The sequence below is a fragment of the Citrus clementina genome, unplaced genomic scaffold, assembly GCF_000493195.1.
Source record: "Citrus clementina cultivar Clemenules unplaced genomic scaffold, Citrus_clementina_v1.0 scaffold_2, whole genome shotgun sequence".
Lineage (NCBI taxonomy): Eukaryota > Viridiplantae > Streptophyta > Magnoliopsida > Sapindales > Rutaceae > Citrus > Citrus x clementina.
Genome location: NW_006262688.1, coordinates 26788267 through 26811778, shown reverse-complemented (window position 1 = coordinate 26811778; position 23512 = coordinate 26788267). Strand labels below are relative to the sequence as shown.

General features: G+C 36.4%; 1 protein-coding gene across 1 annotated transcript; it reads right to left on the bottom strand.

The window, feature by feature from the left end:
* Positions 1 to 185: 185 nt before the first annotated feature.
* On the bottom strand, positions 186 to 23234 carry LOC18052088 (THO complex subunit 2). Its single transcript, XM_024190498.1, has 32 exons — positions 22844 to 23234; positions 22627 to 22752; positions 21069 to 21110; positions 20915 to 20974; positions 20742 to 20804; positions 20181 to 20261; positions 19020 to 19091; positions 18875 to 18922; positions 18691 to 18759; positions 18459 to 18592; positions 17751 to 17826; positions 17226 to 17419; positions 16376 to 16456; positions 15890 to 16100; positions 15549 to 15791; positions 15390 to 15470; positions 15186 to 15305; positions 15023 to 15082; positions 14439 to 14566; positions 10133 to 10229; positions 9914 to 10042; positions 9422 to 9525; positions 8054 to 8234; positions 7735 to 7913; positions 6864 to 7470; positions 6657 to 6761; positions 5135 to 5290; positions 4957 to 5037; positions 4481 to 4882; positions 2557 to 3720; positions 1105 to 1430; positions 186 to 576 (listed from the first exon to the last, which is right to left on the bottom strand). The coding sequence occupies exons 1-32, from the start codon at positions 22976 to 22978 to the stop codon at positions 507 to 509; spliced, it is 5625 nt and encodes a 1874-aa protein (XP_024046266.1). The 5' UTR covers positions 22979 to 23234; the 3' UTR covers positions 186 to 506.
* Between the last annotated feature and the right edge of the window lie 278 nt (positions 23235 to 23512).

The window sequence follows — 23512 nt, the reverse complement described above, 5'->3', positions numbered from 1 at the left end:
TATAAACTATTAAGTATTCTGTTTATTCACCTAATAGAATAATTATTTAGAAATTGATAGAAGCAGCAGAAAGTCAAATTTCTCTCATCTCCAAATAAAATTAATTTATATCCTGTTAGGACTAAAACCTGCTAGCTCGTACAAGCAATTGTTGGATTTGATTTTGGGTGATTTTAATCTATCACTTTGTTATCAGAGAGCATTTAAAATAAGCACCTGATTGAGAACGAGCTGAATTTACAATATTCATACAGGGCGTTGTGATCAGTTTCATTTTCATTTTAGGCTTTGCAATCTACTTGAAAGCAAATCAAAAAGCCAGGCAACAGATTGGCTGCGAAGAGTAACCAGGAAATGGGGCTAAAAAAAGGTAATCCCAGTTCATGCATACTCATTTCTGTATACATAGCTAACAACCTGGCAAGGGATGAAAAAGAAATGTACAGCCAAAGCCTTATGGCAAAAGGCAGAAACAAGCAGGTTACGCAATCTCATTCCATCCAACACTACTTCCGATGTCTTCTCTTCTGTTCAGCTCTTTGCCGCTTCTCATCTTCCCACTCGCGCTCATAGATTCTAGATCTTGGTTAAGGACTGGCCAGTTCTAGAACAACATTGCTTGAAAGTTGAAAGTAAGGCCAAAGTGCATTTCAAATGCTAAATAAGCTAAAAAATTCTCATCGATAATTATCTGAATATGAATTGGAATTGCTCACATTCAATTGAGGATGAGCCAATCAGACCATATTGCATAAAGCATGGTATGAACAGGCAGAAACAATCTTTGCTTTAAACAAGAAGGCAAGTGCCTCCTCCATGCAGCAAGTGCACAAGCAAAAATGCAGCAAACCAACTGATTCTAAGCAATTCTTAAAAAGGAAGAATCTGAAATAGGAAAAAAAGAATGAATGTATGAGATAATAGTACATTTAAATGACATGCATGTTGCATCCAAGGAGCAGCAGACCAATTGATTCTAAGCAATTCTTAAAATGGGAGATTCTGAAATGGAAAAAGGGGGGAGAAAAATGAATATATGAGGTAATAGTATATTTAAATGACATGCATGTTGCATCCAAGGAGCAGATAATAATTTAAGGATACAGCTCTGAATCACGACGGGCCATCTTGGTGGCTACTTCTTTACCATGAATCCTCATACTTTGCTCCTCCATGTAACCTGTGCGCTGCATTGCGGCTCCCTTCCGGTCTCCCCTATCTCTTCCATCATATGACTGTGAAATACCAATAGCAAGGGGAGGATAGGGAGGGGCAACAGGTGAATACTCACCAGCTTCCCCTGATGGAAGATGCTCCCTTTTAAGTTTTCTTCTCTTAGAGGCAGCAGCATTGGCATCCATTTCCTCCTTCAAAAGGTTGGCTTTCTCCCTGTCCCTGTCCCTGTCCCTCTCTCTCTCCCTTTCATCCATCTACATAAACCAGCAAATCAAGAATTTAAGGGAAAAAAAACCTGTATCCTTGGACATAAGATGAGAATAATGCAGAAACCAAAATAGAAAATGACGCGCACATCAATGCAGCATCAGTGATTATGCTTTTCATAGCACAGCATATTCAAAAATAGTTTTTAGAATGAAATATAGCCAAGCCAATCAAAGAATACACCAGATAACCCATTCAATTGGGGTTCATAGACTAGTTCATTCCTGCAGATGCTTCAGCATTCTAAAGACTTGATTCTTACAGTAAACTAACAGGCAATTTCACTTGGCAAAATAATTGGGGTTATAACAGCATAAATATTTATTGCCAGGCATGTAATATTGCCTTAGACTGAAATATCCCACATATGATACAACTCAACGAACAAGAAGCAATTTGCTAACATTTCTATACACAACAATATCGAAAGACTGAAGACTGGTTGTTTATCTCGATAATTACTCGCTTCTTGTGATAATAATTATATTGTCTAGGTTCCTAATCTGATGCAATCAGAACCAAGTTTACCATGCAAGTATTTGATATGAAGGACCTAGCCCAATTAAATAACCTCAACATGGAAACTTTTTTATATAGTTTACCCAGTGCATTGGAAATTTTTAACAAACTAATTAAGAAAACTAGTAAATACTGCTGGTGATAACAGTAAACATGTTAAGGGGGCATGGTCCACGGATCAGATACAAGTAGACTACATATTACAAGGAAATTGACTCAAATCTGATCAAAACAAAAGGGTCAGGTACATGACTCCAATTTAAAAGTGACAATTTATAGAGAAGTCCTCCCACAACTACTGAACAAAAACAATCATTGAATAAGAAATTTTCCAAAATAGGCTCCATGATAAAGTTTATCTGGTCAATATCCAATTAATATTATAATCACTTCAGGACCTGGATATACAAAAACATTTTGGTTTTGAAACACAAAAACAAGACACATTCAGGTTCTAAATCTTAAGCTATGCAACACCACCAAATAGAGTTGCATATGAAAGCATCAAACAAGGACATTCCTCCAAGTTTTACCACGAAAATACATATTTGTAGAATGAAAATGAAATCAATAAGCTTCAATGCATATGCATACCTTCAGTGACAAACCCTCTCGGTCTTCTCTCTTTCTATCTCGAAAATCATCTTCCCTTCTACGTTTTGCATCATCCTGCGAAACTAAGGAATTTTCTTCAGATCGTCTCCGTTCCTTTTCATCATGTCTTGGAGAAAGCCTTTGAGAATGTCGGGTGCTTCCAAACCTCTTATCGGCATCTTCATCTCTTCTACCAGCATTCACAGATTGGGGAACAATGTGAGGAGGTAGGGGAGGTGGTGGAGGCAAGCTTTGCCCATGAAACCGTTCATCAACGTGAGATTTTTCTGAAGATGAATCATTGTAACGTAATTTACTTCGGTCATCCTTGTTTCTATCATCTTTAGCTTTTTCAGCAAGCCTATCAAATGCTCTATCAGCACCCCTCTCTTGTCCTCTCTCAACTGAACGCTCTCTCCCATACCTTTCCATTGACCTATCCCTTTGTTTTTCAGGTATGATATCATCCACGCGGGACTTATCAAGACGGTCCAATCTTTCCCTGTGGTCCCTTTCATATCTTTCATTGCCCTTGTCTTTTGACCTATCCGTGGTCCTATACATACTCTGTTCATCTGTTCCAATTTTGTCAAGATCTGCAAATCGAGGATCTGCCGACCTCTCTCTGTCAGGTACTCGAACTTCACCATCAGAATCTCTTAATTCAGTATCCCCTTTGTAACGTTTACTTGGTCTGTCAGGATCTTCAGAGGGACTAGTTCTTTTTTGAAGCCTATCACCAGACTTGGAAGCAGCAACAGAGCTATCATGCCTTGGAGAATGCATGGTTCGGGATGAAGAGGACTTTGGTGCATCAGAAACCTCGTTGCCATCACTTTTACCAGTGGAAAGCCTTACTTCAGAAGACTTGGCAACTCCACCGTCAGTCTTAGATTCATTACCATGCATATCTGATGCTCTTGAAGATGAAGATGAGCCTTTAGCCGAAACCAAATTAGCGGTGACAGCAGCTGCAGAAGAAACAGTGGTTGCTCCACCTTGCTTCCCCTCTGCTGCATGAGAAGAGAAATCTCTGTCGTTGGCGGAAGAGCCTGAAGTTCTGCCAACAGCTTTTGCTGATTTATTATCATCCTTGGCAAGATCCTGTTTTGGTGCCTTTGTAAGTGATGCACTTGGCACTGACCGTTTCACTGAAGCTTTTGACTGTAAACATTTAACACAGAGGAGAGGAGACAGAAGGGGGAAAAAAAAAGGTATTCAGAAAGCGTGTTTGAAAAAAAAAAAAAAAAGTAATCAGATATATAGGGTAGAGAACCACATCATTGAAGGTCTATAATGCTCAAAAGAAGGTACTTCAAACATTGCATAAATTCCTTTTCACTGTAGACTAAATCTTCTTTAACACTTAAGAATATATATGATCTAGTCTATAAAATTCTTGTTCTTATTTTCTTCTTGCACTTGCACTGAACCATTCAAAAGGAACGTAAAATAGTCCATGTATAATGGTCAAGTTAGAAATTCAACCTCTTTAACCATTTGATGAGCAATGCGAATTTTGAGTTGCTAGGTATTCTATACAGAAATATAACACCAAGAAGAATTTTTTTTTTTTTTTTTGGGTTGGGGGGGTTAAACATTAGGATTTTAGGAGGCAGAAGGATCATTCACTGCATCCATTCAACAAATGAAATCACCCTTTCCTTCTTATTGAGGGAGCAAGCGGCAGAAGGAATGGACTATTAGGTATCTAATTCAACACATGAGCTTTTCCATAGAAGTCATATAATCACGCTGCATACGTATACTTTTGAGGCCTGAACATGATCATACATCCATTTTCTGGAAGAATGTAAGCTAAAATCTCTTTGATTCAATGTTTTTGAGTCGTTAATGCTACTAAATCATAGAAAACCTATTAAAAACAAGTCAAGCACATGCAGCTGTGAGGTTCAGATAATACCTCAGACTCTGCTGAGTTCTTCATAGCTACTTTGGCCATGTTTTCATCTTCATCCACCTGTTTTTGATTTTCCACCACTCTTGACATTTCTGCTTGCACAGCAGTCGAGGGCATGGATGAATGAATATCAGAACCGTTAGTCAATGAACTGCCTTTCAATTTTACGTTATCACTTTTTACATGTGAGATGCTTTCTGTTCTTTCCAACCTCCCATCACCAGGTTTTGCTCTTGAAATATGGTCTTTTACTGAATTCCCCGTGCCAGGTTCACTTTGAGAAACATTAATAGCAGAACCTTGCACCGCTACTACATTACCAGACAAAGACTTCGAAGCAAGTGATGGAGCTGGTTTCAGTTCAAGATATCCCATGCCAAATTCTTCATCAGTAACCCAGAAAGACTGCAAACAATAAGCAAAAGTTAATAGAAGTTTAATTATGAACAATCTTCCAGAAAATTTAAGTTGCAGCATACTTTTCTATTAGCCAAAGCAGCAGCAACACCAGTTGCCAAAACCTTGAGATCCTCCCTCTCATCATTTTTTATTTTAGCTACCTGTAGAACAGAGAGAATAGGAAATGCATAACTTATGACAATTAAATTTAAAAATGAGAGGGAAACAGCTAACAATCACTGATGGTCAGTCTCCTACCCGCTTTTCAAGATTGATCCCACTCTTTCGAGTAACTGGGAAGACACCAGATATTTTTGTCAACAATATAAGAGCATTCCTAATTTCCATATACTCAGCTGATTCCAAGCACTGAATCAATAAACGCGTGATTCTTTGGCTCCATTTCCAGTGAACCTATCAACAAAAATGCAAACTAAGTAACATTGTTAAGACAGTGCGGAAAATGACAAATCATTCCGAGCAAAAATGGTGCAAAGAGGCAGCATCAGCCAATCATTAATTACTAAACTAATTATGTCCCAATAAGATCAGCAACCTTACTCAATGAAACATGTAATGGCCTTGGAAACCAAATGTACCTTGCACACACAGATACACACACATGCACGCACACAAACACGTGATTACGTGATTGGAATTTACTAAACAAAAATCTTGAATTTTTTTTTCCTCCATATTTATTTCAACAATGGAGATGCTAAGAAAGTGCTTTCTTTGCACCGTCTGTGGTGAATAAGAATTTTTCAAAATTATATCTCAGAATCATTTTCTACACCAAAGTGACAAACAGAGATTGGAATTTGCTTTAAAATCTTGTTTTTTTCCCCCTCCCTCTAAATATATTGATTTCGACAATGGAGATGCTAAAACAAGTTCTCTCTTTGCACCATCTATGGCATATAATTTCTTTTTTCCAAAACTTGTATTTCATAATCATTTTGCACAACAAATAGGGATGAAAGTGGATGACTCTCTGCATAAGTCATGAGAAAAAGCACAAGACAAGCAGGAAGTCTAAAAGTTCTTTAGAGGACACTGAAGAAAAAAACAAATAAATTCCTCAGAAATCTCGTCAGAAAATTAAGGCATCCTTTAAAGTTGCTTCCTGGATCTTAAATGTAAATGGGCCAACATGCCTGAGGGTAAATGCAAGCCAAGTGTGGTAGTTGCATAACATTAAATCATTCAATCAACATTAAGGGATCCAAGACGTAGGCTAATCGTAAATGAAGCTTTGGCAAGGACAAGTCATGGAGATGCCTTTAAGACTTATGTGCTCTGGAAAAAAGTAAAGACTTAAAGAAAAAGACTTCCAAAGAATTCCTATGTATTGGCAAAAGTGGATGTTCCTACCATCATTGCATCACATTTTTATTATAATTATTCAGATTATTCAGGAAAGGCCAGCCCAAAAAATATCTTTCCACAGGGTTTTGAAATTAAAAGCTCGTAACATATGACAACCTCATCACCAATTGAAAAAAATGTAATTCAGTTTAACTTAATTCCTCATCCAAATACACATACCAGTCAGCTTAGTCAGGTATGCCTAGCAAATATTTTTGCACCTACAATTGAAATCACGCATAATGCACCTACACAGATGAATAAGCAGACAAGGACAGAAAGATAAAGCCTTTGAGAAATATCAAAATGAATGTAGATGACATGCTGTTCCTAACAAGTAGTTTTATATATATGGATGCAAGTCAAATAAGCGAGAGGGAAGTTTTAAAATAATTGCAGTCCATAGATTCACCTTAATGAACTGGCCATATGTGACTCGTTGGCTGTTGGGATATCTATAATATACAGCAAACCCAGGCATGTTTCCACATTCACGTTCATATATAGATTCATCACTCTGCAGACAGAGCATTGGTCACATCCAAGAAATGTTATGGAAATGTCAAAACCATTGGAAATGTTTAATCAACAGAGAGGAAAAATTCAAATTGTCATTTACCTTCCAATGGTAAGCAATCTTTAATGTCTCAAACAAAAACTTCCCTAGTCTGCCTGCTTCATATTCAGTGCAGCAGCATATCATAGGTTGTAAGGTTTTACAAATCAGAACATCAATGTGGTTTACTGTGTTGAAAAATGGTGTGCCAAGGGAATGAAGAGTATGAACAAACATGGCACAATAGACAGCATCTGGCATGCTGAAAGTGCAGCGAGGAAAAATGCAACGCTGAAGGAACTCCATATTGATCTTCAGAGTATCAGGGCAGGAACTCAACCATCTGTCCTTTTCACGAGAAAGTCGCCGACGAACTGATGCAACATTTTCTTCATGCTTATGAAGTTCATTAGTCAGACGATCTAAAGACTCTTGAATTCTTTCCTTGTCTTTTTTCCTTTTAGTAATTGCTGAACTCGAATTGTCTGAAAGCTCTTCCAGAGCTTTAAGTGCGGCATGCTGTTTGGCGATTTCAGATTCATATCGGTCTCTGGGAACATATAGATCATAGAGTGTGAGCCCCCAGAAAGTCGTATAGAGATCGGGGGAGAGGCTGTTCCAGGCTTTTGAGGGCAACATAGTTTTAACAGTGTCAAGGAGATCTGACCACCTGCATATATTCATATAGGTTTATTACCAGTGAAAAGTAACAAGAAAGAGACTTCAGGAATAAATAGATAAAAGGGTCTGGCAAAGCATATGATATGTGTGCATAATGATCTATAGTTCTCCACCCTTTCTTCTCCTTTCCAAACAGAGATATAAGAAATCAAAAGATTTAGATTCTAACTAATGAACAGAAGGCAATCAACTAACAGATATCAATTGATATCAAAGATAGTGATCAAATAAGATCAAGGTTAAAGATTATTACATTACAGGCTTCTGAGACCCAAGATCCAGAATCACATTGCCAATATCTTCTGAAGGTTCAGACTCTGAATTTATAGTTGTGTTATTTGCAGCATCACCGTCATCTAAAGGCCAGAAAACAGCAGAACTCCCCTGACACTTAAAGAGCCTCATTACAGGGCGAAATATCAAAAAGGCTACCTAAGTCAAGAAAATAATAAACATTGAATAAGTTATTATACCATAACAGCAAGATGAATAATAGATAAAGCCCATCAGCTGTCAGTAGTAAAACCATCTTGACAATATAGAGGAGAATCACAGAGTTATTAAAGGCAAACCTCAGGATCCAGGTGGTACTGGTGGACAAGATCATTAAGAGATGGAATCAGTTGAGCATAAGCAGTAGCTGGAGTTACAGCACTACAAAGGAATTCCACGTACTGAAGAAGAGTTCCATGGCATCTATCAAACTCCTCACAAACCATTTTTATGTAAGGTGCATCTGCATTTATAACAACCCTGCAGGAAATAATACAATCAGAGGAGTTTCCAACAACTCTCCAATTTTTAAACAACTTTTGCATAATTATGAACAGGGGGCAGATAAAATAAACTTAGTTATCATACAGAACAAAAACCCAGCCAAGAAAAGCTTAAGACTATCAAGGGTCCAGTCAAAACGGAAAAAGGAAATCACAATACGTGCACGCGCGCGTATATATATATATACACATATAAACAAGAATTTGACTGACTAGCTATTTTATAAACAATTGCAGGAAATTGCATGGCAATAATACAGTCAACAGTTCTACTCCTTTGAATGACTTCAGCAAAATATAGTAAATATAGTGTCTGTAGCCAAGAAAAAAAAAGGCTGAGAAAACAAGAATAATCTAGATCGAATAAGCCAGCCAAAAGAGTACTATAATTTAGTATGAACAAGGTTAAATATAATGTTCGACAAGGCCATTTTATATGAAGCTTACTTGCACACTGAACAACTAAAGCCTTTGGCTGGCTGGGTTTGCTTCATATGCAATGAAACCAAAGTTCAATTTCTGTTCACATGTTCAGTTACCCGATCTTCATTAGTTTCCGATTGATGTGGACACATAACTAAATCCGTGTTACTCAATTGTATTAGATAATGGCTGCTTGTCATGTGGTGGAGACCTTCAATTGATATCTTAAGCTTTTAGATTGAAGAATTTAACAATATGCTCACATTTACTCAAATTCACACACAACTTCTTTCACATTCTTTCTTAACAATCTTATGTGTAATAGTATAGTTCAATCCCACAGGCCCTTTCATCTCCAAACCATATTGCCTAAGTCGTTAGACAAGCACATAAGTAAATGCATGAAAATAGTACAAGTTGAGCAGACAGATATATATATATATATATATATATGCATAAATAAATAAATCTATATTTATTTTTCATGCATTTATATGTGTATACATATGTAAGAGTGTGTCCGAGTCTTAGAAGAATGTCTGAACTGATACTTGAAAATGAAAAACAAAATTCAACAACCCAGGAAAACCAATAGATACATAAGGATGGCATTAAGAAACAACACGTTTTCTTGATAAAATTGGTTTCACAAATACTTCACCAGAAGATTGAATCTCCTTGTTAGGAAAGAGTGCCGCCAAATTCAAGTGGTTGTACAAAGATTAAAGTTGAATAGCTTACACAGAACGATGCTGAGCTATAAGCAACAAAAGGGGAATTGCCAACTTTGGTTCATCCCTTGGAAGCAATGAGTCTTTTAACCTATTGGTGGATTTGATCAGAGCCTGCACAGAAAGAAGTTAAAGAAAAAATTCCAGTTAAAAAGTCTTCAAAGTTAGTTTGATGAACTCCAATAGGATCTCTCTCTCTCTCTCTCTCAGAGTTTGATGAACAGCAACAATATGTTTATTTCAGATCCCAAATTTGTGCACATGGCAGCTAAATTGAGCAGAGTTGTGCAGAAAGATTTAGCACTCCAGTTTAAACTTATAAATGTTCCTTACTTTTACAATGTAAACTACTTGAGATCCAATTAAGAGACCGGAAAGTTTTAACCCCAACATAATTAAATTGTCATCTAACACTCAGATGATGCCACAGTCAAGCAATATAAATATAATGATGAATTTATTTCCCCAGAAATTGCTGGAAAGATCAAAGAGTTCCATAAACCTTGTTATTCCTGGTTACTCCAAATGATGTAGCCTGATACCGGAGTGTCTCACTTCCTGCCATGGCATCCAACTGGTCCTCCGTCAGGTTCTCAGTGTATTGGACATTCGCCATTTGTTGAATAAGTTCCTGATTTAATCATAAAACCCCAAAATGTAACTGTTAATCGTTGGGCATAAGCATGTACCAAAGTGGAGAACCATTAAAAGTAGATAACACCTGTAGGAGAACTAGCTCAATCCCCTTCCCCCTTTTTAACTGGTTCACCAGATACTGGAAAAGACCCCTTAATTCCATTGATGGGTACTTCTTGCACCTGTGATATGGAAATTGAACTTAGTAAAATTTCAAGAAATCCCATAAAACAAATGCAAATTTCAAATTCATGTTTGAAGAGAGAGAGAGAGAGAGAGAGAGAGAAGATCTTCAATAAGTTTGAATAAATGTAAAAATGAAAAAGGAGTATGAAATTTTTGTCTTATCACCATAACAACATATACCCTGCAATCTTTCATGAAAAAACATGGGAAACATGACCGTTCCACATGCAGACTCATTAATAGCATAATCATCAACTACAAGGAGTTGGCTTCAAATTTCTATATGAAGCTATTCTCATTTGCAGCACAGGAAGTCCAAAAACTGTTAAAAGACATGAAGCAAAAAATTCAATGTCACCATTACTTCCACATAAAATCACCATTTTTAAGGTTCAAGCAAGGACTGAGAAGTCATAATTTTCCATCAATGCCCAGACAGTTGTTTGAGCATCTGAAGGTGGCGGTTATAATCCTTGGGAGTGTTTCTTTCTTTGTGGATTTCTTGTTCACATTTTGTAATTATTGTTCTTATTAATACTAGTTTCCTATCAAAAAAGAGGAAGATTCCACAATGTGTACCACATGCAACGTGGTTGCACAACTGTGAACAACAGGGAGCTTCTAGGTTCAGTAAGAAACTATTGCCAGATAAAGTGCAGGCAAGCTGAAGAAAAAAGATAGGAAACCTAAAAAGGGAAAATTCATTGGCATTAATATTTTGTAGGGTTGTTATGTCCAGACCTAATGCTGCAACCAAATAATATTCAATGAAGGCAGGCACTATTATTTCTCAGGCTTTAATATCTGTAAAATGATTGCAACGATCCAGAAAAGCATTTTCATGGGACAATAAGATGACTGGGTCATGGTGTGCACCCTATTTACAGCTGGTGATCGATAGGGAGCAGGACTTGGCTTTGATTTTCTTCATGAAACTATTTTCAAATATAGTGCAAAGAAGCTGAGAAGAACTTAGGCATAAAGAAACAATATTTGTTGTCATCTGCTGTTACCACCATTATACAAGAAAGCCAAAGAACTCAGGCACTATAAACACTAGCAGTCCTGCCTACAAAGCTTGAGAAATGAGCCTTTTATAATAGACAACTAACCCAGAGACAGATTATTCTAAATCAGAGTAGGAAACACCAAATATGGCGATGAAATGCAAAACTACTTGGTGTGAAATGTTAATGACAGCAGATGACTGGCTCCTTTTGATCCGCTTTTCGTCTTGCTTGTTATTTTTTGATCTTCCATTACCTTATTTTAGTAGTTGCAGCCTTCAGTATCCAAGCTTGGATAGATAGCACATGCACCACTTAGTTTGATTAGTTAGGTTTCTCCAAGTGTACAAGAGGTCCAGAGATTCAATCTATTCACACTGTGATTGGGAAAGAATTTGGTTCACATTTGGTAAGGGCTGGAGCTAAGGCTGCACAAACATACACAAAAAGCAGGGGGGAGATTTGCACAAACAGAAGGCAGAAGAACTTAATCTGAGTTATACTTAGCTTTAACTTCTTTGCAAGAAGGAAAAACTTAACCGCTAATGCAGTTTTTGTTTTCTTTTTCTGGTTAGAAACAACACAATTTTATTGATGCAAAAAATGAATTCCAGAAAAAAGTGGACCAGCAGTCTACTAGGCTAAACTCATCGTAAGGCACAGCAACTTTCAATGAAAATTAAAAAAAAAAAAGTGGTGCCCCCCCCCGCCCCCAATTTTTTTTTTTTTTGGGGGGGGGGGGGGGGGGGGGGGGGGGTGTTCATTCTGAATAGTCTACCAATCGACTATTAAGCATGCTCTCCTGTATCTTTTTCCAAGTTGTATTCACATAATATCCAGGTTAAATGTTAGTGTTCTGTGAATTAGAATTATTACAGTTATGCTAAGGAGATCCACCTCGAAGACATATACATAGATTCAAGACCATAATCTTTTCTTTTTAAAAAAAGAGATTGCCAAAACTGTTCCAAGCATCAAATTCAGCAATAAACATTAATTAATTCTCCACTGCCAGAATTATGTTATTTTCACAGGCTTTCAAAGGATTCTTTACATGTATACCATGACAATAACATTTTAATATTTGTGCAATACCAGAGGAAAACCCACCTGTATGCTGGCAATCAACATAAACATCCAAAATTTAGTACTCAGTAACATCAAGATGCAGCGAGTCTCAGTTAACATGGTCACATCATGGGACTACTACATATCAATGGATACCAAAGACAGTCAAGAACTAGGATTAAAACAAAGATAAATATGAACATACCTATAGAAGTTCAAACAGTATTCATACATCCAACTTTGTGAACAGGGTCCTCTATACTGTAGGCAAAGGGAGTGAGCTCACTAGCCTATGCAGGTAGTCCATTCCTAAATAACAAGTTGTCCACCAACTTTCTCTTTGACAATCCACACATTACATGCAGAAGACTATGGACCCACTACTTACATGACATGACAATTCACCATAGAGGGAAAAACAAGGAAAAATTAAAAATTAAAAAAAAAAATTCAAGTCTCCAATTAAAAATAACTACCCATCTTTATTGAATAAGTGAACAGCCTCACACCCTTGACAGCTTTGACAGAGGGACCCCAATAGAAACATCATTGACCACAAATATCTGATGTTGCCTCAACAGAAGATAAATATCCCTTAATTTGCAAGAGCATCCTCTGTCTAACCCTCAGATTTAAATTGAAGAACCGTAGAAAATATCTTTTCATCAAAGGCAGTAGCTCACCAACGACGCATGGAATTGAACCATGAAGACCCACATGATTTCCCGACCGTCAAAGAACCCAAAACCAGCTAATGCAGCTAGAATCAGAAAAAGCAGAGGTATTTACTCTGACAGCAGAATTCATCTTTCATCAAGACAGTTTCCTTCACAGAAATCACCAATGGTACACTTTGGGTTAAAAATCTGATTTGAACAAAAATATACCACTCCTGGAACATTCTGACAGCAAATCAGAGGACAAAAGCATACAACTCTCGGGACCACCACAGGACAGGATGTTGACTACAATTCCTAATACCCACACCAACTGCATGCTACTTCCAGCCTCTCACCTATATTTATGATTCTTCACAAGGCAAAACTGGAAGGACACAGCAGTTCCTAATCATTTAGATAGTGAGTTAAGAATATGAATCGCATCAAACAGCTTCCAGTCAACAGTAGAAATTACACATATATCTCTCCATCAGTCAGTCCGAGCAATTAGTACCAAGATACGTACATAATCTCCATTTCTACATCCATACACTGCAAAAATCATACCTCTCCACTATATCCCTCAACAACAACAGGCAGATTACCGTCCAATTATGTTCTTGTGCACACATGCTTTCTCTCTGCCTTTCTTTCCATTAGTTTCCCATCTCTATTAATGACACCAAATCTTTCATGCTTTATCAGAAAGCATAAGGGACGGTTTGACAGCTAATAACTAATTCAATTCAGGCATAATCTTCCATTTTCCATGTGCTTAGGATTCTCACTTGAATGATCTAGGGATCACTTTTTCTCCCCTTCAGTCTCTTATAGACCAAAATTGAAAATGGAAGACAGAAAGAACTGAAGGGAAGTCTGAATAATGAGATCCTGACCAAGTGTCCCCCTCCAAGAAAAATCACTATCCCAGTCCTATGACCTTTCATCTCTGTCAGACAATTACATATAACTAACTGTGAACACCGCCCAATTGGCAAGCCAAAGAATTCAAACTGATCAGAGCTTGCACATCTGCAATGTCCAAAACAAACCCAGCTCCAGACATCTTGCTTTTGCCAAGTTTTATCTTCAACCCGGAAACTGTAGTAAAGCATCCCAGGATATTCTGGACTCTATGCAAAATGAATTGATGTACAAAGTGACTCTGTTACTAACCGCATTAATAAGCAGAAATCAATTGAAAGGAAAACAACAAGGAAGATGGCATATATGCACACAAAGCTTAGAAAAGGTGACACTTCATGCATACCAAATGCCGGATTACACTCAAAGCCTCTTTACCAACAGTGGCATCAATTTAAGACCAAATTCTTCATTATCACAAGATGCTGACTATAACCGCTAACAAACAATTTAATAAAACGAAAGACAAGAAACAGTTCCAAATGCTTAATTATTCAAGTCAAATATGAAAGATAATTCAAAGCTTTGCAAAGAAAACTGTACATACAGGTGACCCCAAAACGAAGCCAAAGATTGAAGCCAATCAGACAAATTAAGGCCATCATCTTTTAGCTTGTCACGCCCACCTTGTGCCAAACGCTCAATTACAACATATTCCAAAACATCATACTCAAGCTGCAGAGGAAAGCAAGAAATTAAGAGGATTCAACTGTAGGTGCTAGAAGATTAACATGCAGAATCACAAATAAAGTACTCCAGGTCATTTTCTAGAGTGGAATCTGCACTTGGGACTGTTGGATTGAAATCCAATGGCCCTTTTTGTTCTTTTTTTTCCTTTTATCATTACAAACTTGATTTAGATTCAAAAATTGCCAGTATCTAAGTATTCCATACAGAATATAAAATCACAATCAACATTTTCAAAGGAATTCAGCATAAAATGTGTGTGGATGAAAAAAGAAGAAAACAAAAGAGTAAAAATAAATTTCAAAAAAGGAAAAGGTAGGAAAGCTTGAAGCTTCTGAAAAGCTACAACTGGTTCTCTTTAGAAGTTACAAATTAGAGACCTTGTTTAAAATTAACAAGAAGATTCCACTAAAGAAATAACCTCAGGTGGCTAAAAGTTCAGACCTGTGTCAAATACTTGAATGCATCCACCACCGGAGTAATCATGTCCCTATACGCTTCAATCTGCATTCCAAAATTCCAAAATGCAAAATATTATGTACTCTTAGATATAAGTTTCAAGGTTTTCCAGAGAAGATGAATAATGTCCTATGCTGTAAACAGAAACCTGGTGTACAATTGTTCGAAGTACAGTCATGGGATTTGCATGGGCTAGTTTTGCAACCATACGACCCAGTTGCTTCAAATTTTCTTTTGCAAGCCGTTTCAGAATCCTTCTTGTGTCCAACTGAAAACAACAAAGAATGTAAGATTGTCTCATGGCATCAAGATTGCAGAAAACAAAGAACTCTACAAGACACTAATCTCATACCTTGGATGTTTGCCTTGCAGCCAAAACCATAGGGTTCCTTTCATCATCTTTTTCCCATTCACCATATAAGCGATATCGCACCTAAGGAGATGAGATTCATCTAGCAAGATTGTCTAATTCTCAAATGAAAATATCAAATAGCACTGATGCAAGGCCAACCTCATATGGAAGGAGGTTCATTACTTCCCAGATCTCCTGACCAACTGCTGGATTTGCGGGTATCAATTGTAAAGAAGGAAGTAGACAAGCTCCCAATGCTTCCTCTACCCTCAACCTGGCCTCCTTTAGGTGCTGACGAGGAACTCGATTTCGATCCATAAGAGGTTCAGGATTTGGAGCTCCATCACCACAATTGACAAGCTCAAGAGCAGAAAAGTAGTAACCTCTTAATACTCTACATACCTGCTCATGAAAAACAAACAACCCACCACCATAAGCATAAAGGTCACATCTTTTATGTGTGAGTGCATGTTTCACAAATCAGAAGCAAAAGAATGCACCTTCTGCAGCAATACAGTATCACGGTAAAGATAAGGTCCCAAGGTAGCCAACATCTCAAAAAGCTCTTTGGGAAGATCTATAAAAGACCTGTGGACTGTCAAATCTGCTGTATCCATTGCATCGATACCAGCTCCTGAGAAAGATCCAAAGCTCTGAAGATGTGTTTGACGAACAATATCATATGCTGACGAGATTGAATTTTCAATGAGCCTGGATATTTAAAACAAAATATCATTGAAAAAAGGAAACGAAAACAAGTATTGTCAAAACAAAAAACGAAACTCTCCATACCAAAGTATATTTGGAGAACAGAGAAATATAATATGCAGAAGAATGCTTAAACCTTTTAGGCTGCTCCACAATTAATGCTAAAATGCACAACTACTTCTCTGTATCCTTGTGAACATGACTATATCAGCATGCATGAATACATCAACTAACATACTGGCAATCTTAACTACATTAAAATAAAGAGAAAGACTTACCTAAGCAAGCCATCACAAATTTGAATGTGTGCCACTGGATTAAGGGGTGCAAGACGTTCAAACAGTATATGGGCATGGTACCTGACAAAAAAGTTGTGAAAAGAATAATACACAATACATAAAATCATGAATATGAATAATATAAACGTAATTGCAAGACAACATGATAAGAAATCATACAAATTGAATTCCAGTTCAACATGCTAACTTTTCATAATAGTTGGACCACATCCATGATAATTTTTTTTTTTTTAAAAAAAAAGAAGACACATAAGAATATAAGATACCTGTTTTATACTCAAATAACCACTTCATAAATACAATATAAATGTAATTTCAAGACAGCATGAGAAAAAATCATACAAATCAAATTCCGTTCAACATGTTAATTCCTCAAAATAGTTGTACCATGTCCATGATTTAAAAAAAAAAAAAAAAAACACAAACATCAGATATCTATTGTATGCTCAAATGATAACCACAGCCATCAAGTTAATAAACCTAATTTACCACCATACATTCACAGATTCACAACTAAATATATCTGAAGTACATGAGGGTGTAACAGAACACTAAATTTCAGAGGAGAGGTAGGCAGGAGGGCATTCTGTAGGAACCCCATGAAAAAGGAAATGGTCTCGCTCAAGAACAGGCAGTCTCACAGCAACATACTTAAAATCTTAATATAATAATAGGATGCTCAATGCAACTCTTGAAGAACCAATGGAATCAAAAATAAAATTTAAATCAATGGTGAAATTTTCACACAATGAACATACAAGGAAAACAACAAGGCATTAAACTTATCAACAGCCCCAGAAACAGAAATTAATGGTAAAATAAAACCTACCAGTCATCTACTGAAAGAAAACCAGTAAGCAAGCCCAAAGTTTGACTATTTTCAAGTTCTGGAGACCTTTCAGCCACTGCTTCATTTTCCAAGTCTAAGGCTGCAAATAAATCAATGGTGACATCTCCTTGTTTTTCATCCTCCATCAAATCCTTCCCAGTAGCAGCAAGATTTATTTTGCCAATTTTGTTAGCCTGCAGAAAGTCTATATATTAATAAAAACAGAATCCACTAAAAGCACAATCTGGATCAAGTGAGATACATCAAATAAATCAATAAAAGAAACTAGTCAAGTTTCTGCCATAATGCTATCCATGTTCATCAAAGTGCCCAGAACAATAAAAACTAAGCGGAAAACACATAACATAGGGGGAAAAAAATGGAACATCAAACATTGTATGCACACAAGCAGCCCTACAAATTCACTTGTGCAAATGGTTCCAACACCAACATAGAATAGTTTTCAGCTGACAAGAGATAACATAACTAACTAAACTGCCATCAGCATACAATTGTAATATATACCTCATCAAGCCGCTTGGCTGAGAAGGCATTGTAATGCTCAAATGCCTCATCATCTTTAGGGAGTAAATGCGTATATCTGCAAGCAAGTAAAACTATTTATCAAAATCTAACAGAGGAATCAATTATCAAACCTCATAAACATACTGAAAAAGCATGGATAGGGAGACAAACAAAAATCAAGACCAAGCTTCCACCAAACATCTCAGATCAGCCAAAAGAAATATTTAAGCTATCAACATTTAAACAAAATAATTCCAATTAAAGCCCATAACATCATATTAGTATGCACACTGATACGTTCTGGAGCTCCTTGCTCCTATTTCTTGCTTTTCTTTATAGAGTAAGATAACATTTAGAGCAACAAAACCAGTTATCATCCTCGGCCGTTGCAAAACCAATGTAACCTCAGACTTACTAAAATAGAAAATTGGTCTTCTAAAATCAGAAGCATTTTTCTTGTCCTATCAATTCACAGTAAGCATAGTAAAGAAAAGGAATAAAATTGATTCCATTTGTCTTTTTCATAGTTTTAAAAGAAATTTGGATCACTTTGCTCAAATACCACCAAAGTGCAGCCTACAGAAAGATTAGAGTAAGAAAACCATGACAAATTGTAATTAGATGGCATATACATCTACTTGAATTATTACAGCTATAAGATCAGTAGATCACTAAATTTAAAACTACAAATCTGCACAAACTACTTACATGCTATCAAGATCAATGAACTCTTCTTTCACCAGCAAAGCTGTAAGCTTATACAAACTAAAGGGTACAGGGCTGTTTACTTCCATACGCTGATAATATTGAAACTTAAATCCCAGAATATGCGAAGCATGAGACTGCAAAATATTATAACATCATTAGCAAACCAAGGGTTTCTGTAAATTCAGAAAGAACCTAAAAGTACTAATAAAATAAAACTAGTAGATAAATAAACCTTCGGAAAGATGGGAATCAGTTCTAGAAAGACTTTGTTGTTGGGCTGAAGTTCATAACACTCCAAAACCTGACAGTTCAAAGGAAAATCCATTATATTATATTCCAAGTACAACAAATAGAAAGATTAATATAGTTCAACTGTTTAGGCAAAGAAAAAAAAAAAACCAAAAACTAAGACTTACAATGTCAAAAACACGGTTTGGGTCCAAATCAAAATGCCCAATCAAAGACTGCAAAGATTATATTAATCAGAGAAAGGAATAACCTTGACCTGCTTTAGGATTATGACAAAGACTGGATAAAACATAATTAAGTTCACGTCAAAACCTTAATAATGCCAATTGTTGCTGCTGATGCACTTTCAGTTGCATTTTCGTAAGTGTGACAAAGAAGTGTGACCTACAGATCAGCAAAGATATTATTTAGCACAAGTAAAGCCTAAAAAATTTGTTCCAACCCTAAACTAGTCTTAGCATGTAATCCTAACAGGAGTGGACTGCTATCATTTAGCTCAAAAGTTAACCCAGTGAGAACCAATTGAACCAACTAGCACCCAAAAATGGCTCAAACCAGTTATTCAATTGCTTCAGACAAAAAACTTCTCTTTTTGTTTGGAGCGAATAAAATATAGATTTTTGATAAAAAAAAAAAAATCATAGCAAAACAGAAACAGAAAGGAGATACATTGTGGATCAAATGTCCAAGTAAAACCCAAAAAATGGGAACCGAATCTCAACAAAATATATCCACAAAACCGATATATGAAAAATCAAGTTTAATCATCTATTCTAATCCGAAAGATATCTATCTACATCAAACAATCCTTAAACCCCTAAACATTTTAGATCAATAAAGAAATAAGACAAATCCTGACAATTCTTTGAAACAAGAGTCAAAAGAGCAAATACAAACTCCCTCCCATAAGCTACCCATAATTTTTTCTTCATTCTAACTAAGACAAAATTACTTGCCCAAACTTAATAACAACAAAAGGGCTGAACAACACATCTTCATAAGGTTTTAGCGTACTTCCCTTTACCAAAGACAACTATTATCTAAAAGTAATATTAAAGATGAATTCAAGATGACCCATATGATCTCAAGTTCTTTGCAGTCTAGCCCACAAATTCAATTCCACTTCACAGTAAAGGAAAAGGTTTTGGCTTTCTTCCCTCTCCCAAAAGAAAAAACATTTTTTCAAAATTACAAAAAAAAAAACTATTATGTAAAGCACAAACAGAGCAAAGGGCTTTTAGCAAAATGCATTGTCGAATGCAACCACTAAGCCAATCTCCCTATGCATTTAAGCAAAGAAAGCTTATCTTGGCATGCCCCTTCATTGATAAGTGGAAAAAACAAAATAAATTATGTCATTGATCACCATAAAAGAAAAACCCATAAGACTATAGTGCCATTATGAAGAGGTGATCAAGCAAGAGATACATTGAAAAATTTTCCAAAAAAAAATCAACTAGGTAGTTATCATACCAGCTTGGCATAGCCCTCACTCTCTTCTCGTAGAAGGTTGAATTTTGTTTGTTGATAGAGAAGACGAGTGTTTACTCTCACCTGAAATGAAGAGAAAAAGTGCAACAATTGCATAAATCTAGATTTCAAATTCGTGATTGTGCTTGTACATGACTGCCATTAGTCATCACCAACTTGCTTATTTCAGCTAAATATTACTCTGCATTATACACAGACAAACAAACATGAAAACTTTATAGAAGACTACTACATTTGCTTGTCAGATTATAATGTTTTATTAGAATTTCCATATAAAATAGTAGACGCTCGACTACTTATCTTAGAATTAGTAAATATTAATAATAATCATCATCATCATCTTAGAATTAGTACATTTAGCATATAACTCATCATGTAACAGTTCAAAACAATTCATTAAAGTGTATACCATATTCGTAGCAGCAGCTAAAATAACAGATCTTTGATCACCATTACATGTAAGCTTACAGCAATAAAAACTTACATTAGTTTAAACATTGTGAAATAAAAAGTAATGGGAGCTCCCAGACAATCATGACTAACCTCTTTACCCTTCAAATCCTGAGCTTTGATCTTGATCATTTCTGCCTCCCACAAAAATTCTTCCTACAAAATATGATGCATATATTAAGTCCTTTCTGTTACTAGTGAAGTAAAATATTGAAAGATTGGATAAAACAAGAAACAAAAATCCAAAAATCTATAACAAAGTTCACCTCACAGCGTTCCTGGAAAAGCCTCAGTGGCACCAATGCAGACTCCACCAGCCACTTTGCCTAGAAAAAAGAATATAAAAACACCGAATTCAACTTAACAAAAGAAAAAAAAAAGGCAACAAAAATCACACATATAGAAAGATTCAACACTAACCAACTTTATCAGACGTACACGGTGCTCTCCTGGCATTGTAAGCTGCAAAATTAAGTGAACATACAAGCGTAAATCAAAATTTGAGAACACACTAACTTTTTTTTTCCCAAAAAAGATAAATGTAGGCCGCATGAGGAAACAAAAAACAAAAAATCATAATAATGGTACCTTGTAAGCAATTAAATACAATACAGTGGTGCTTGTTCATGGGATCAAATCATATTTTTAGGGTTTTATAGGCCTCAATTGTAACTTCTAGTGAACAAATGAAAATCAGATCTCAAGGTGAATAACAACACTTGAAGTTATTAGTAGCTTGCATCCTACAATACCCCCCTTCTCTTACTCTCTATAACTCTCTCCATTCCTGATCAGCAACATTCTTGCTTCAATGATTTCGTTTAAGTAAACCAGTGTAACAAACAGTTCCAGAAAGTCTATCATCAAAAGCCAGCAAAGGTGTAAAAGCCACAGAAAATCCAGAAATCAAACTTTTCTTCAACATTTTTCTCTTCTAAACTCTTACATACAGAATTAAATGGGGAAAAACCCACAAAGTGCAAAGAATAAACTGCAGCTTCTAATAGGCCACATTGAATTTATGATAGTAATACCCCACAGTAAGCTAACAATGAACAGGAGAATATAAACACATTGAACCTAGAGTAAATTGCTTAGGCCAACATACCAAAAGCTTAATCAGCTCATTTCATCTAAAAGTACTCCAACCTCAAACTAAATTACAGGCAATTTCATTTTTCTTCCAGTCACATATTTCCCCTTTATGATGGAATTGAGGTTTAACTCCAAAATTTTACTACAACCGTAACACTCCCAAGTTTAAATTTTACATAGATGAGACATTTATTCAAAATTTCTGGACAAGACAGATACGACTGATCTTACCAATCGTTCCAAAGCACAAAGTTGAAACAAAACACGCTATTTTAAATACATGACACAATACGAAGCACTTAAAATACATGTAAAATCTTCCTTTATGCTCATGTTATTGCAAGCACACTATCCAAATCAAACTCAAGATGCGATGATCTCACTATTCTGTCGAGCCAAACTTCAGCAAAGTTGAAATCTATAATATTTCTCCTGAGCTGAGCTCAGGTTCATTGGTTTTTCACTGAGATAATCTCAAACATATAGCATTCAAGTCAGCAGAGCTAGTTCTCACAAACTTCCAAAAACATAAAACCATAATCCACCCAGCAAAAAACTGACAATCAAATAACCATTCCTATTAACAGAATTCAAAACCTCAGATTCATTCTTTTAGCAATTGAGTAACAAACCAATACCAAGAATCTTGCACATCAAAGTAAAAATAAAAATATATTTCATCTCATACTTTGAGAATTTTCACAAGCCCTGAAAAAAGTTACATTTGTATTAACAAATTCAGAAGCCTGGTAATACAATTTATCTGAGTTAAGTATTAATCTCACTAGAACATATGTTTTTCTTTGCTCTAAGCACAAAATGAAAACCTAAGCTTCCTTTAGAGTTTCTCTCAAAATTTGGACCAAGAAAAAAAAAAACTCACATCTTGAGCCATTTGAGTGACAATATCAGCGAAAGTGGAGGCAACTACTCTATGAGATGGTTTTTCCACGAACTCCACTGAATCCACCGCTGCTTTACACTTCTGAAACGGCAACTCGCCCCGCACCTGAAAAGGCCAAACGACAAGCAGTCCATCTAAATGAATCCACAACCCTAAACAAGACAAAGACTTCTCTGAATATTACACAAAAACGAACCGTGGTGGAGCAGAGCTCGTAGAGGAACCGAAGCATGGGGACGGGGTCAGGGACTCTGAAGCTAGGATTTCCGTTTTTCCACTCCCGAAGGCATTCTTCTGTAATATATTTACACTGTATTTGAGGGAGAGACATTTTCGTCGGTCTGTTCAACGGACCGATGAAGAAACCCTAGAAAGAGATGTTTACTGTTCGAAGTGAATTACAGAGGAGGGTGGGTGAGCGGCAGGGTTTGACAATATTGAGAATTTCATGGGCTGAGAGACTAAAGCCGAGTCGGAGATGGCGGTGGGGTTAGGGCTTCAGGTCACTGTTCGGTTTTTGTGTTGAATTTGAAAATGGTCTCCGCTTCTCTCTTTTACTGCTGCCTTTGCTCTCATTGGTTCGGGCCGGGTGATTTCGGGTCTGGTCGAATCCCGGTCACTACTTTATGATTTCTCACATAAGGACATAACATTTCCTTTCATATTAAATAAGTCCCTTAGTACCATAGAGCTAGCAAAACGGGTCATCAGGTCGTGTTTGTGTCGTGTCGTGTCAGCTTCGTATCGTGTCAAATTTAGGTCGACCCAAACCCAACCCATTTAATAATCGTGTCACAATATTAAGACTCAAACCCGACACAAAAAATAATCGGATTACTCAATAACTCGCTTAATATCTATATAT